This window comes from Pipra filicauda, unplaced genomic scaffold, assembly GCF_003945595.2.
Source record: "Pipra filicauda isolate LSUMZ 115617 unplaced genomic scaffold, ASM394559v2 scaffold140_size2443280_pilon, whole genome shotgun sequence".
Lineage (NCBI taxonomy): Eukaryota > Metazoa > Chordata > Aves > Passeriformes > Pipridae > Pipra > Pipra filicauda.
Window position 1 is genome coordinate 2,191,212 of NW_024103885.1, and position 16,500 is coordinate 2,207,711.

The 16,500-nt window shown below is 34.8% G+C and overlaps 1 protein-coding gene across 2 annotated transcripts in view; it reads right to left on the reverse strand.

The window, feature by feature from the left end:
* Nucleotides 1–16,500, reverse strand: part of HCN1 (hyperpolarization activated cyclic nucleotide gated potassium channel 1) — a 202,855-nt gene that overhangs the window by 41,999 nt on the left and 144,356 nt on the right. For both annotated transcript variants that reach the window (XM_039378583.1, XM_039378584.1), the window contains exon 6: nt 203–349. In XM_039378583.1, coding sequence (XP_039234517.1) covers nt 203–349 — 147 coding nt within the window. The remainder of the gene's footprint in view (nt 1–202; nt 350–16,500) is intronic.

Genomic DNA, 16,500 nt, shown 5'->3' on the forward strand with positions numbered 1-16,500 from the left:
GACTGGTTCAGAATAGAGCATAAATCTGCTTATTTCTTTGTGCCAATCTAATATAAATTTAATTATCCTGGTCATTCATTGACTAGGTCAAATGAGATGAAATGTTACAGAATAGAATCAGAAAGAGCATTTCAACACAGAAACAGCAAAGATATGAAAGTTTTCCATATGATGAAGAGCTACTCCAGTAATATATTCTTACCTCCCTAAGAGGATCATTGAGCTCATTCAAAATGTTTTCTTCATCAAAGATCTTGCCTTGGTAGCGATGCTCATAGTAATCATGGATCTTCTGGCGCATTTCAGCAGGTAGCTTGTGGAATGACATGTACTGTTCCACTTGTTTGTACTGTCAAGATAAAAAAATATGGAAGAATCAGAAAAAAAATATCTAAAGGCACCTACAAAATCAAAATTCATTCATGTATCCACTTAAGCTTTACCTATTTTATAAAGATAACATTTTTTCATATGTCAGAGAACCCTCACACAAGTATTAGCTAATTTAATATTAGTCACATTACAGCACATCTATAAATTATAGAAACTACCTTTAGTAGCAATGCTAATATCCAGATTAATATATAAGTGTTAGAAGTCCAACCCTCATACATCTCATATGTTCCCTACATTCCCAGCTATATAGAAGCTGTGAAAATACACCAACACCATTTTTAGCTCATGCGGTGGACAGAAAAACTGTACACAGTGTTTCATCTGTACTGCTGCATTCGGAGAGAGTTTAAGGTGTGAAACTGGCTATGCTGTATTACTATGCAACATATTAATGTTGTGTATGCTTTTAAGGTGACTGAAGAACAAAGTTAAAATCTGAAATAGAAAACATTCCTCAGGAGTGATGGAGAGAGGTAAACTAGAAAAATATGCTTGGCATCAGGAAATAGAAACTGGGGGAAGAAAAAGATACCAGGACCCAGGAGACTCAGAGGACTTCATTTTACCTTGTGCATTTGGTTTCTTTGTTTCTACTAGTCCTCTGCCCTATCTTCCGGAGTTTTTTTCCTTCCCATTTTCAGAAGCCTTTTTGGATTGCATGATTTTCAGAAAATAAAGTCCTGAATCAACTGCTACAATACTCAAGAGTTGTATTGTGCTAAACTACATGATAATCTGAGACCTGCAAAATGGAGTAGTTGTCTAAACTGCAAATGGACAAATACTGCCAGAACAAGATTTTTGCCCCTCAGACCATTGTCCTTGTCTAAGCTGAAAAGGATAAGGCACTGAGGCAGGGAAGGATAAACCCCATCCCAGGCTGAAAGGTGAGTTAAAATTTGGCAGAAACTTCATTTACTTACGTACACAGTCTTAATTTAATTTTTATTAATTTTTTCATGCTTAATTAGGGAATTTTAACTGTTTTCAATGGAAAAGCCAATGAAGTCCTAATTAGGATTGGCATCTCTGTAGAGCAACTAAGCAAATTTATAATGTACACGCACTCTTTACGAACTGCAGCACATATCTGTTAGCTTGTATAGTTGAAGATGTCTTCTAGAATTGAAATTAGCTTTTGTTTTGCAAAGTGACAAAAGATTAGATGAGGCCATGTGTACAACATCCGTTCCAAAAATAAGATGAAAGTAATTTTGCATGGGACTCTTTAACAATGTATGATGAACATGTAAGTCTGATTTAACCTCTGCACAGCTATTTTGCACCTCTGAAGTAATAACTCTTCATCCCCATCCTTTAGATGTGTGATTTAAATTTGCATGCTTTCCATTGTCTTCTGTTCTGATATGGAGAAATTTATCCCTACACTGTGGGTTAGAATCAGAGTTCTGAGCAACCAGAACCAGACATGCTTTAGCATAAATGAAGTACTGCTACTAAAATTACCCTACACATCTGGTAAAGCTACTCCAGGCATGGATTTACTTAGAGGGAAAGGAGAGATCACCCAGTGCTCCATCTATCCCACCAAGCTGTTCACATAGTCCCACCTGCTGTGCAGTGTTCCAGCTCCTCTGCAGCAAAGATGAAAAGATGCTTCACTGCACAGCATCCCGTTCCTGTCTGTGCCCAGACCTCTGTTGCTGGGGCCCCATGTAACATGTCATGGACAGAGAAAAGTCATCACTTTGGTGCCTAGCACAGGGGCTTTATGCTCTATGCAATCTTATTCACACACAAATGTGCTTAAGTGACACTAAGAATAATCCTTGCTAATAAAAAACATACATTCATTGAGATGTATATTGCAAGCAAGCTGCAAAGGACTTTTATACCAGAATGACCTTGAAATAGAGAAAATTCATGCTATGAGAGAATTACTTTGCCAGCAGTTTACACTGCTGCCTTTCATTAGGGCTGTTGTTTGAATAGGTGCATTCTCCCACATAAGCAAGCTCTCTTTTTTTTACCAGGATTTATGCTTGCACATGAGAATTTTAGGGAAATAGAAAAAATAAAACTGGTAGGAAAGTAGTGCTTATCACTACTGTGTCTCAAAATGTCTGCAGATTACTAACATAGAGAATAATAGGGACAGCTGAATATTAGCAACCTTTTTTTTTTTTTTGAAAAATCTACAAAGAATTTAAAGTCTTTCACAATTCCCAGAAATATTTAACCATCTAAAATACTATCAAGGTGTCCTTCTATATCAAAACATCTGACTCTGTGAGTGTATAGTATACTATCACTATCACCCTTTAATCAATCTCTTCCTAGTATTTCCCAATGTGTGATTTTGACTCATTTTCTGTATCATTCATGGTACCATTACTCTCTTCCTTGATGCTCTGTTTGCATGAAGTGTTACCTCAAAACTTTTAACTTACTCTCTTCTTCAGCAACTGATATCTTTCACTAACTCAGTCCTAGAAATTATTGCTTTTTTATTCCCCAGAAAAGTAAGTTTATTTTTTCAGCCAGTTACATGTTATTGGCAATATTGAGGATATCCCAGATCAGTTGTCACTGTGAAGTGCTCCATGTCAGTTGCAAAAAAAAGTGTACTGAAATGAAGATACAAAGAGAGCAAGACTAATATGATCTTTGTGTAATATGAATTTTGTGTAATAAAACAGGAATTTGTCTAAATTAATTTTAAATAATGTTTTCTTTGTGGGTACCACAGATATCAGAAATGGCTAGAAACATGGGTATTTTTCATCCTTACATAAATATACTGATTTTTGTTCCTGGGACTTTTTTACTCACAAAAAAGAAAAAAAAAATCAAATAACTTAACGAGAACTGAAGTACTTTCTGGAAAAGAAAAAAGATGTTAAAAAAGTCTTAAAATTCTCATCAGCATTGTGAATCCCTTGAATAAATATAATTCAGTAGCTTCTTTATTTTTCTAAGTGCAATTTTATATATGAAGTGTATAAAATGTTCAGTAAAGTTAAATTTTGTCAAAAATTATATTTTAATCATATTTAAAAGAGCTGTAACCAATCCTGATACGCCCATCAGACCTGACACTGGAATATGCATTTTTAAATGTGAATAAAATATTTTTTCTCTAATTACTCTTCTCATTACACTGTATCCTCTATCTTTTCCCTTCTAGACTGAAAAGTTTGGCTTGTTTGGGGTTTCGTTTTGGTTTGGGGTGGGTTGTCTAGGGTTTTTTTCCTTGTTTGATTTGGTTTATTCAGAAAATAGATGTCTTAATTCCACATTCATAAAAGTATCTCTGGTGTTTGTATTATATCTCTATGAAATAACTTTTAGAGTCACAGCAAGTTCCCTCAAGATTGATTTTAATTTTTCTTCTTTTATTTTTGTTTTTTTTTTGTATGTCACATGATAAGAACCAGACTACATTCAAAAAGACTCTGCTAACCCCCCTTTTTTTTTTAATTTCAAATTGCCTTTCCATCTTTGCTCCTTCCTGACACCAAGTAGTACTTGGTTTTCCAGGAAGGACTATTTAGTAAGGGATTCCATGTATGCACATCTAAAAGATCTGTGCACACTCCAAAGCCAACAGCAAACTAACTCTGATTCCAGCGTTCTGAGCAGAAAAAGAATCAGCATCCAGGATCTTCAGTAGAGCCTGTCCTACATGAAGACACAGCAAGATAAAAGAAAGCTAAGATAAACTTTTTAAAACAAGAACATTGTTTTTTTTGTCTAATTTTACAAAACTCAAGTATGAGTTTATTTCCATAAAATCCTAAACATGGTCCAATTAACCTCAGTGTGATTTATGATAATCAAGTAGTTTCAGAATGCTTTAAAAAACTTTTAATGCATAATGACGAAACCAGCTGCAATTAAATAAAAGGTTGCCTTCTGATTCTATTTGATGCAATTTTAAATGATTTTATTATCCATACAAATACCTATTTTTGTATTCCTCTCTGCTTCTATACTGTCTACACTGGTTTTGGTCTGTATGAAGAACATAGTCTTTTTTCACTTTAATTCTGCACTTAATTTTCCTCAAATTCATAACATATTGGCTTATATTTTCATAAAAGTAAAACAATATTTTTGAATGCAGATGCTGTTTGTCTTAACTATTACAAATATGTATTCCTGGTCTTTTCAATATCTCACTGAATGAAATAAATACTGTGTTGCTGACCACTCAACAAATATCTCTTTTTTAAGATGAATATTGAATTGTTTGTCCTAAAATAAGCATGTATATTAATGTGCTTTATATATTGCACTGACATAATTTCAGTAGTTTCTGTCTGTTTTATATTCATTACTGAAATGAAAATGCCCATAATTACTACAAAAATAAGCAAACAAAAGTGCTGAGATAGGCAAGAGCTAAGTGGATTTCAAAGTTTCAAAGTAGTATTTCACACATTTTAATGCAAAGCATCACCCAGTAATAATTGTATCTTGTTGTTTCAGACATCATCTTATTCATAGACTTTTTGTCAGCAGCAAAATTCTGTTAATGGGTTCCTCCAGCAAAAGGTGAATAGTATGACATCAATCGTATGGAATCCTTAGTAGAGTTTGTTAGGAAACTACAGTTATGCTGAAAAAAATAGGTATGGAAAAAGGCAAAGAAGAGTAATGTCTTTTTCATAACTATTTGCAAATGGAGCTGGGAAAATATTTTAAAATTAAGATAGTATCCCAATACAGACAATATCCCAATAAAACCAGTAAAACAGAAACCTGAATGTTGATCTCTCTCAAGATATTTTACTACATATGTGGAGCCTACCAGGTCCTTTTCTTATAAGGTATCATAACTATCAAGTTGTCCATTTTAGCTGAAAAAATGCGTAGAGTCCTAATAATCTTTATAGCCCAACATTCTGTCTTTGATACAATAAATAATAGAAATATTTGAAAGACACGAATAGTATCAGTTACAAAACATGAAACTGATTACATTCATGTACTGTACCTGAAACTGGTCTTGCCTACCTTTCAGAAATGAGTGCCAAAGTCAGATTTTTCCAAAACGTCAACACTGAACAACTGCCATAACTGGCTAGATTTTCAAAGAACCATCACTTTAAAGTCCAGCTTGAACAATAGGCCTTTTGCACTTCATACAATAATTGTGTCCTTGGCAATAGGGCCTCACTTGTGGGAAAGTTTTCCTCCAAAAAATATAAGCATCTGTAAAAGTGTTTATGTTCAAGTTGTCTTTTCTTTTACCACAAATATAAACCTGACTCTTACAGTAAATTAATATTGTAATTGTATTTTTAGCATACTCTATAAGATAATAGAAAATGAATACCTATAGACAGGCTAGTCAAAAAAAAAAAAAAAAGGAAATAGCACTTTTTCGGAGATTATAGCCTATCAAAGCCACAGCCTTACAAATAAGAACTTTAATGAGCTGTGTAAAAACAATAAATCCTATATAATGATTACAAATGTAAAAAGAAAGCAGAGATCATTTTTTAAATCCTTCTGCTGAATCAAGAAATTTCTATCACACAATTTAGATGCAACAAATTCATCAGTATTCTTAACATGATTTGAAAATTCTTGCATCCCATGTATAAAAGAAGATTCTAAGCAGCATTATAATATGAAGGAGATTCAACTCATTGAGAAGGTGTAGAAAGGAAAGAGGAGGCAATTTGATCAAGATGAAGCCTTTCTAAACACAAACATACAGTTCAAGAAGCTCTCTGTCTTATATATAGTTCTGAACCTTATTTTAAATTTCAGTCTAATTGTATCCAGACGCAGTTTAAATCAACTAATGTTAGTACAAAATTATCTAGCACCTCAAGAGATCCTGTTCCTTGGTATTTCTCGCTGGAGTGTTTATAGATGGGAATTGTCTCTCTTCCCAGACTCGTTCAAGTATTCTATTCTACTCTTTGTTCAGAAGACAGCATACTGGTCCTCTTCTCTTTGATCCATTCTAGCTCCAGTTAATTTTTGTCCAACTGCAATTACTAGAATCATACATAATATTTTAGCGAAAGTCTCACCAATTTGTAGTTTATATTAATTTCTTTCCCATCTAGTGGAAAACCAAGATGGATTGAAATTGTTGTTTGGAGTAATTTTATGAGCAGCTTCATCTCTCAGATTCCTCATTTTCTCCTTGCCACTTAAAATTGCTGGGCTCTTCATCTCCCAGTTTATAATAGAAGCTTGTACTAGTCCTTGAATTTTGGATTTCTGAATTTCATCATATTCTTATTACTTCATCTCTTAAAACTCAGTTCATTCTTTCTATAAAATATCTTGGTCTTTGTATAATATTAGCATTTGAAGTTTCATACATCCAAAGCTTTATCTGTTAGCAAAACCCTAATGTCGATATCATGCCGTTAGGTATTTTTCTACTACAGAATCACAGAATCAATTCAGTTGGAAAAGATTTTTGAGGTCATTGAGTCCAACCTATGACTGAACACCATCAATTTAATGAAACTATGGCACTGAGTGCCATGTCCAGTCTCTTCTTAACCACCTCCAGGACTGTGACTCCATCACCTCCCCGGGCAGCCTATTTTAATGTCTAATCACCCTTTCTGTGAAGAATTCCTCCTAATATCCAGCCTAAACCTCCCCTGGCACAGCTTGAGACTATGTCCTCTCACTCCAGCTTGGTATCTTGAAAACTTGCAATGGGCCCACAACCAAACTGGGATGTAGAATGGCAGTAGTATCTGTGATAGCAAAGAAAATTGCTGTCTTTCACCAGCTTTGCTTGTGAGAGGAGAATGAGATTTATATAACCTAAAGCAAATCAGTTTTATGTGAATGACATTTTATGGTCTACATAGCAGGTGTTACACAGAAGAGATTCCAGAAACTTCCTGTATATTCTAATACTTAAACAATTTTCATTTTTGTAAATGTTCATCAACTACTACTTTCAATAAATCAGAAGGCGGCAAACTTGGCTATACCGAAATTGGACTTTTAACAGAAACTTTTAGAGTTATAAAATTAAGACTATTCTCTCTATTTGCTAAAACAGTTTTGAAAACTGTGAACTGACAAAAAAGATTGAAAAGCTATTATTATGATACCTTAGTTCAGATTTCTGTAAGCCAAGTGTCTAATTTAAACCAGTTATCCTGACCCTGTCTCTCATAAACAAAGAAAGATAACAATCATTAATTAACCTTATTCAAAAATTCATGTCTTGCACAGATGGAATACAGTCACCTTTGTCATCTTTAAGTCTTTCTCTCCAATTGACCCTAGGGGAGTTCTCAATGACTAGCACTGACCAATTAGCTAAACATCAACTGCAATCATGTATTTAAAATAATAATTTATTTAAATGAACCTTTCTACTGAGATACACGTAGATTTGGCAACTGATCCAGTAGATCCAATTGAACTTTCAAGTTCCACCATTCACCCTTATAACTGTGCTCCTACATTTTTAGCCTTAAAGGAAGAAAATTAATTTGGTTATCAAAAGAAGAAAGTGAACGTTACAGTGAGGCACTGATGAATCTTTAGTTATCAAATGCCAGGTGAAGATTTTTATAGAATCATAGAATGCTTTGGGTTGGAAGGGAACTTAGCAATCATCTACTTCCAACCTCCTGCCATGTCTTTCAGATTTCTAATGGAAAAAAAGCAGATGAGTGCTCAGCATTGGAAGGTCAATAAATGAGGTTCTCACTGAACCAAAGTAAGGGAAAGGTAGCTAGTAAGCCAGCACATCACTGTATAACAGCTGACAAAATCCACTAAACAACAGAATGGTCTAATGTATAAAGGACTGAATTCTAATAAAACAGTGTAATCACAAAATTTCTTCCTGTATAAGTTTTTAGTACTGATTAGACCCATGATTCAGGTGGCTGACAGTTACATGTCAATAAAAAACCAGTTCATCTCAATAGGTGTTCAAGTAAGCTTTTAATAAAAAGGGACAGCCCAAATAGTATTCAAATAGCTTTTTATTGGTAGGGTGTTCCTACAAAGACAGTTTACAACATTACAAAAAAATTTCCAATATATTTTAATCCCTGTGAAAGTTCACTGGCTTTACATGTGAGGAATCATTGATGTCAAAATCTTTTTTTTCTGTGCTATTGTGCTGTAAGGCCTTGAAACAAACTCAAGGAACTGAGGAGCTTTGACTCTCCTCTTGTCCTTCACTTTGCTAGGCACAAGATTTGACTTTCTACCTACAGACTTTTATTTATTTTCCGGTGAAGAAAAGAGAGAAAAACTTCTAAAGTAGTTCAGGGTGGTTGAGGAGGAGGACACAGGGAATTGTTTCGAAGCATATAATCACATAATATTGTCTCAGTTTAAGATTAATTTGCATATTCATGGAGTTTTAGGCCCCCTGACTTCTCTGCAAGAGGTACCAGACAGATGAATTTTGAGAAAAGATGGGAGGTTCAACAGGGATACCGAGATACAGCACAGAAGGGCTTTGAAGCTACCCAAAACAAAACATAAAACATTATGAGGTAAAACAACATTATGTTGGGTTTTTTGTTGTGGTTGGGTGGGGTTTTGTTGTTGTTGTTGTTGTGGAGGGGGGAAAATAATATTCTTGAAGTGTATAAAAGTTAATGGTTTTTGTGGAAAATTCTGCTTTGTGGAAAGTGTGCTTGTTATTAAAAATATCTGCCTCCCTCTCAAGCAGTGCTAAAACATAGCTCTGGAGATAGCACAGCCTGTATGGACACAGACAAAACTGAACCATGATCACACATTTGCAAAGAACTGCAGATAGGAAGAGGCTTTGCCATATTATCTGCATGAAAGCTTTTACTGCCTCTTTCTCAAAATTATTCAAATGCATAGTGGACTTGGAAAGCAAACAATCAGGGAATTACACAAACTATTAAATATGCAGGAAACTTCAATTTCTAGTTAAAAATTAAAAATATAAAAATATCATTCTAGTTTACAATTCACAGAAACATTTCTAATGTCTACTGTGCTTACATGTGGCATTCAACTGAATGTTGATTTTTCACTCAAATTACATTGAAGAAGAAATTTTAAAAAAAACAAACTGAAGTTTCATCTAACAAAGCAGGCAATTAATTTTTAAGCATCATATGTATATTTCATTTGTTGAAATTTCTTTCTACACAGAAGGATAACTGCAAATGCAATGAATAAATACTGAAAAAAAATATAAAGAAGAACAATTTTTCTCCTTATGAAAAAGGAGTATTATCACTTTTTTAAAACAATCCTTCAGCAAAATATAATTTTTAAGACTAAAGGAACAAAATTTGCACAATTCTCTAAAAAGATCACATAATGAAAATAAATAATTTCCATTTAAAGATACTATTTTAAATTAAAGCATTATGCATTTTAAAGCAGACACTTTGCTAAAACACTTTATAAACTGTTTCAAGTAAATTCTAGTCTATTATGTAATGCTATTAAAATAGTATGCACAAAATACATTTTTCTCCCCCAAATAAGAATGTGTAATTTCATATGGCACGTAGCCCCCTTTGGATGATATCTTTCTTTCATATGAAATAATAAATTAATTTGCTTTTTCACCCAATCATTTGAGAAATTAGATAATAGGTTGTTTACGGGCTTTTAAAATTATCTCTTAACCCACTATTCAATAATGCCAACTCACTAGCTGAGCTGCGCAGCTGGATGTCTAAATATCACACGATATTGCTTCTGTTTGCTGAATGAATAATCTGATCTGTATAAGAAAAATAATGTCTGAAAAAAATCCCTAAGGCTTGATTTTCCCTGGAAAAATTTGAATAATGTGAGACAATCATAGACAGCAGGCTACACTTTTTCCTTTTGCAAGGACTTCCAATCTAACTTCATAAGTAGATTCTACGTTAAAATAATAATAAAAAGATATTAAGTTACAGATTAATGGGAAAGGAATGAGAATTGTATAGCTTATACTTATTAATGGTTATTTAACAGATTCTCAATTTTTCTTGTCACATTTATTCTGAGAACTTGGCATTTTTCTCTTCTTTAACTCCTTAAAATGTCACCAGCTACAAGCATTACTCCTGGCACACAGTGGTGTAAATGAGAGAAAACCAGTATTCCTGCTCACAAAAAATGGGCAAGCAGTAATTTTTGCCCTGGCATTGTTTGCTTCTTCTCTGTTTCATCTGCAAACAGTGCTATTTAATGAGCCTGTCAGCTGGGTGATCTGAGGTCTCCAAATTTATTATTTGTTCTCTGCAGTCATTGTCAGTCACACTGTACAAACCAACTGTTAATGTGCCTCGACTCACACTTAAAGAGCCAAACAATGACATTCTGGGTCTGCTGCTCTCTGTTAGCTGTGCTGATGACTCCAGCCTGGAGCTTCAGCTACTGGCAGCTAGAAAAAGGTGGAGAATGTAATCACTGATCCTCCCTCTTCTACCATAAGGGAATCCTACCTCGCTGACAAGTATTCCTTATTTCTGCAAGGACATCACACTATGTAAACACCTACTGCCCTTGGTTTAGGATCTGAATGATTTTTAGATTTCTGGGAGAGAGAAAGGAGAGAAATGTCAAGAACTCCTTCCCAAGCTATAAAGAATTCTGGATAAATATTCCTAAAGTGTTTAAGCTCAATGTCTATTCAGTTTCACCCACCATTTAAAAGCATTATCTTCAGTAGCTGCTAATATGTATTTCCTGTTTGTAATTCTTATTCTCTAGCATGTACAGTTTTTTTCACCTCTGTAGGAGTGGAGTCATTCATTCTGTCCTAATATTAAAAGTATTCTCTTTAGACTACTGCTTCGTAGTCACTAGAAGGCTTCATCCAGTTTCCATGCAGTTGGCCAAAGACTCTTGCTCTCCACTGGAAATTCAAGCAGGAATCAAGAAACTTTGCTGTGCTCCTTGCAAGGTTATTCTAAGTCTGGTGCTTGCACAGTTAATCCTTTTAAAATTCTTTTCATCCTATCTTTGCCTGGGTTTATTAGGAAAAGAAAGGAACATCTGCATGTTGAAATATGGGGACATGATTCATATGAGGACAAGGCTCCAATCGCTGTCCCGCTCTTGTTATATGTTCCCCCAACCACAATGGAAAAATGAATTATTCCCATTTCATAACCACCTCTTGTTTATGTGTGGTCCTCTGGCATTCAATGGCTATTTCATGAGCCAGCTGAACTTTTGACCTGACCAGCAAGGCACCAAAGGACAATCTCTAACAGAATATTTGGTCAAACCTGAAGTTAGCACTAACCTTAATATTAACTTATAGGATGATTATCTGTGATGACATATACACCATATATACCAAAAATGAGAAAGCATAGATGGTTCTTAAATGACCAGTGATCTGGCTGAGTTCAGAAAAGACACTGAACAGTAAACCTTCCAGTCAACCATTTGGTTATCTTATTTCAGTAGTGGCAAATAAGCTCACCTGTACATCCCACAGTCACTGAACAGCTGAATTTACTAGGGCTCTAGAGATATTTCTACAATCTGCTTTCTTTACTGTTAGTTTACTTAACAGGCAGATTTTTTCACATAAAGAAAAAAACAGTTTATAATCAACCATAGATAAAAATAAAATGTAAGTACTCCTGCTGAATGGTATGGTAAGTTCATTTTTATAGTTCTTTATCATGAGATGGAACTGAAGTGACTTGTTTAGCCTAAAAGCTATCATCTGTTTACTATCTATTTTTCACTAATTACCCCCAAAAGAGTACTGTTGCTTGCAAGAATGCTTGAAGCTGTCATTTTACTTACATGCAGCAATTAAACACTCCTTTCAACTGCCAAAAAATACACAATCTCTTACTATTGTTCCTTTCAATTAGTGTAATTGAGAAATTAATTAAGTTATAGGGAATTTTCTGAATAGGATTTGTTTTCTTAGTCTGTTCTTTATCTTGCACAAATTTGCTTTTTATTGTTTTAAAAGGGGGAGGGAAGTAGCATGAAAACCAGGCTTAGTTCCTCTCTTCACAGAGGCAATGACAGGACTCTGATTTAATGAAACAACTTAGAGCTCCAAGGCATGAAAACAAAAACATCTCTCCTCCATACAGCTATAGATGAAACTGTATCAAGTCTAAGGTAAGATGATTTTCTTTCTTAATGAGAAAGATACAGTAAAGATGACATCTTATTTAAAAATATCAGATATGCTGTAATGGTCTCAGAGTTGCCAGTTTTGATGTGAAATTTAATATCTGTCTTGTAACCTTGTACAATTTTTCTTATCTTTTGAATGATTTGAATTTATTCTTTTATTTCTTTTTTCAATTTTTCTGTGCCAATAAAAAAAGAATATACATTAAAACAAGTGCCTAGAGTGGAGGGACGGGAGGCAGAAGGACTTATTCCCTACTAGCACTCTGGAGGAGTAAAGGGGATCAGCTTGTCTCTGCTCGGTCACTCCTTCAGTTCAGTTCTGGGCACAAGCAGCAGCTTGTGCAGCCCCAGGATCCTTGATGGGGACATCTGTACCTAGGCACTGAGTGCACACTGCAGGTATCTTTGATGCTGACTCTGAACACAAGGTGACAACTGCCAATCATCTATTTTCATTTGAATGACTTAATGTGTATTAAGTCTGCCTTATCAGAAGCATTGTTTTCCTGTGGCATAGGCTTCACCTCAACCCATTGATCCTGCAATATAGAAATATTGCATAATGCTAAATTCAGCATGTCCTACAAAGGCTTTAGCTGAATGGGCATGCTTAGTTGCAAGCATCTTGCTCACAGAAATGCAGTTATTTCAAGAAGCAATTTGAAGTAGTAATTTAGAAAACATAGAAAATGTATAATTAGTTTGAAATTATGTAACTTTGTAGCTATTGTTTAACAGTTACAATGAAAAGAAGAAAAAAGTTTTATTAGCACTCTAACTGTTACATCTGCTTGGTGTTGTGCCAACAGCTATGCTACAAGCGGAACCAGCACACCCAAGACAGAAACACTGGCACAATACAGCTGCTGATCCTGGTAATTCTGTCTCTGATAAAAACTAATTATGGCTTCCCAATTATTTTTGTATTAATTAGTGGAAAATGCCAATTCATCAAAAAGAACTTGCTTTTCTAATGGATCCATTTTCACTTTTTTCACTTCCATGTCAAGATACTTGCATGCATGGGAAGGTCTGTCCAAAGCTAAAGGGAGAGACAAAGAGATTTTTCAGTACATAAAGATGGTCAAGTTGCTCAGTTATAGAATGCTTTGCTTTTCTTGACCTTTTATCAGAGACCTGAAAGTGGCCTTCTCTCATTTCATAGCAGTGTCTTAATGATGAGGAAATGGTTTGTCTAGGCTGAGCATCTCTCAGTGTCTTTTCTGCTTTGTCTACTAAACATGTATCAAGGTAGAGAAAGACAGAAAGTTCTCTTGTTCTTCATAAGGATAGAAATAGCAATGTAGATGATTACCTTTCATCTTGCTTTTCCAGCAAAGTGAATAATTTATAAGTATATACACCATATAAAGTATAATCACTCACATTAGAATTAAGGTGCTGGGAAACACAAAGACTCATCCCATGCAGATGCTACTCATCAGGAAAAAGAGCCCTCACAGAGACACTGGCTGCAATTGATCCACCTCCTTGCAGGAATTTCACTTGTAGACACCTGAGTCAATGTCAGACAGCTGCAGTACTAAGATTATTTATGAACCATAGGAGCTTTAAGGAAACCAGACAACCTCTGTTCTGAGTGGGTTACCTCATTAATACCATTATTACTTTATGAACTGTTGTCTAACATATGCAGTGTGAAACCTTCTTGCATATTTTATTTGAAAGTACAGCTAGATACTCAAGATGCAAAGAGCCCTTCAACTTATAGAGGACATTTTAGGCATATAATTTATTTTTTTAGTTAATCTAAAACTCTTTGTCAGACCGTTCAGGTTTCCAGCTTTACCTGAATGTCTGAGGTTAACACACAGTATCACTCAATATTCATGATTCTGAGCTTTCTGCATCAACAACTGCAACAGTCTGACAAACTGCTCTTCTTCATGTTCCCAGCTGTTGTGTTTCATTCATTCTTCCAAACTGTCTGTAAACTTACCTTCTTTTTATCCTTACCTTGCCTTTATCTAGTCTTGAAGTATACACACTTCAGAGATATCCTTAGAGAAATAAATTTATGGCACCTGAAGGCTGCTCTGATAAACAACAGTCATGGCAGGAATGTAATACTCCAAGCAACCTTTGTACTCCCTTGAATAGCATAATCATAGACCTGAAGGTTCTAGAGGAATGACTGTGAGCAACAGGATGTACTCTCTTATATTCCAGAATTATGGAACTTTTTCATTAGATACAGGAAAAAAAATCAGATTTAATCACTTAAAGATAATTATTTAATTGGAATAAAAATGAGAAATAAGAGAGCTACAACCTCTATCAGGAATGGAAAAGCCAATGGAACATTCTGCAAAGAACAAATTTTAAGGCAATTTATAGCTTTCTTCAAACAAGTAGTCTAACAATCCCTGTAATATTTCTGGTTATGAAGAAACAGTTCAATGCATCAACCATTCAACCATCCAAATGCATTAAATCTTACATAAAGAGTAAGTAAGTAAGTATCTTTTAGTCTCCGAAAAGGCACAAAAAGTTGTTAGTAATAGTGGATTACTTCCCACAGCTCTGTAGAGATTTAACTCTCAAATAAATAATGATACTGTATTTCTGTCCTGATCATTTCTGCAGAAACACTCAGGGAAAGTGTTTTATTCAGCTGGGTTCATTCAAAAGTGAAGTCACAAAGCTGTAACTGTTAAAGAAAAATAATGGAACTTCTGAGAAATAATACCTATTTTTTTCCTTTTCCCATAACAAGAAGGAGAAATAGAGAGAGCTTCAGAGAAGTAAGCAAAAAATATATATAAGATGCTATAAAAAAAAAGGGAAAGCAGTGAAGGCTAGCAGAGGGATTTTAAACAATTCTACAAACAATTCTAAAGATTATTTATGTTTTCTTTCACTTAAACAAATATGCATACCTTTTTTTCCCTTCCTAATTATTTTAGGAGTACTCTGCTCAGCATCTGAAATTTTAGCAAAATTTACCTTAGTTTTACAGTAGAATAAAGGTTCCTTTGTTTCCATGGCAAGAGAAGCCATTTGCACTCTAGAACCACTGGCTGTGAGCATGACAGTCTGCAATGAACATTGTTTCACACAGGCAATTGATAATCCACTTCTATTATGAACTAGTATCCTAAACAGCATTACCAGCACTGACAATGGTGTGTCTGATGGAAAGGCTGCAGTGCAGGACTCCTTCTGAAGCCGAGGAGGCACCTGCATAGACCTGCCAAGGAGGGTCTGTCCAGGTAGGCAATGCAAAGTATTTGGTTTTGTGTAAAAGAAGTTTTGGGTTTGGAAGTGTTCTTTTTCTTTTTTTTTTTTTTTTTTTTTTTTTTTTTTTTTTAATTTAAGGCATGTATTAAGCATTAATAAAATATCACCAGGCCCCTTTTCAGTCTTTTGGAGATAGTCGATTGGGACCACAAAGTTTTGTGTGATGATCATGAAATTGTAAAGGAAACCTTCCCAACAGAACGGCAGTGCACCCCCCATAGAGAAGGCCACACATGGACTGCGTGCAAAACACAGGTAACAAAGTGCTGAGGCAAGTAAAGGCTTTTGATTTACACTCTGTTTCTCAACCGAAGGTGAAAAAGAGCTGGAAGAATTCATAATGCCTTCACAACAAATCAATATATTTTAAAGCTGCATACAGTGAAATTTTTAGTAGTCATAATCAAATGTAGCACATGGGCTCTACAATGCTAATTCCTGAGAACTACAGAAACAGAACATTGCTTCTGCTAAAACCTCAGTGTTATATAAGAACCTCACTATAAATAATAACTACCTGTGGCAACTTAATGATTTTAAGGGCTAAAGCAGCAACCACTTCAAATATAAGCTGCTATTTGCTTCGGTTTTTCACAGTGGACTGTAACATTTTCTCAAATTGATGGCCAAAACAGAAGCCTCTTTGCCACACAGTATGTTAGAAGTTGCATATAATGTAAATTACATAGGTAAACTTTGTTTTGAGCAATTTTATGCCTTTAGCCCCAGTGTGTCACAGAAATTCTGACTAACACACAGGAATTGCCT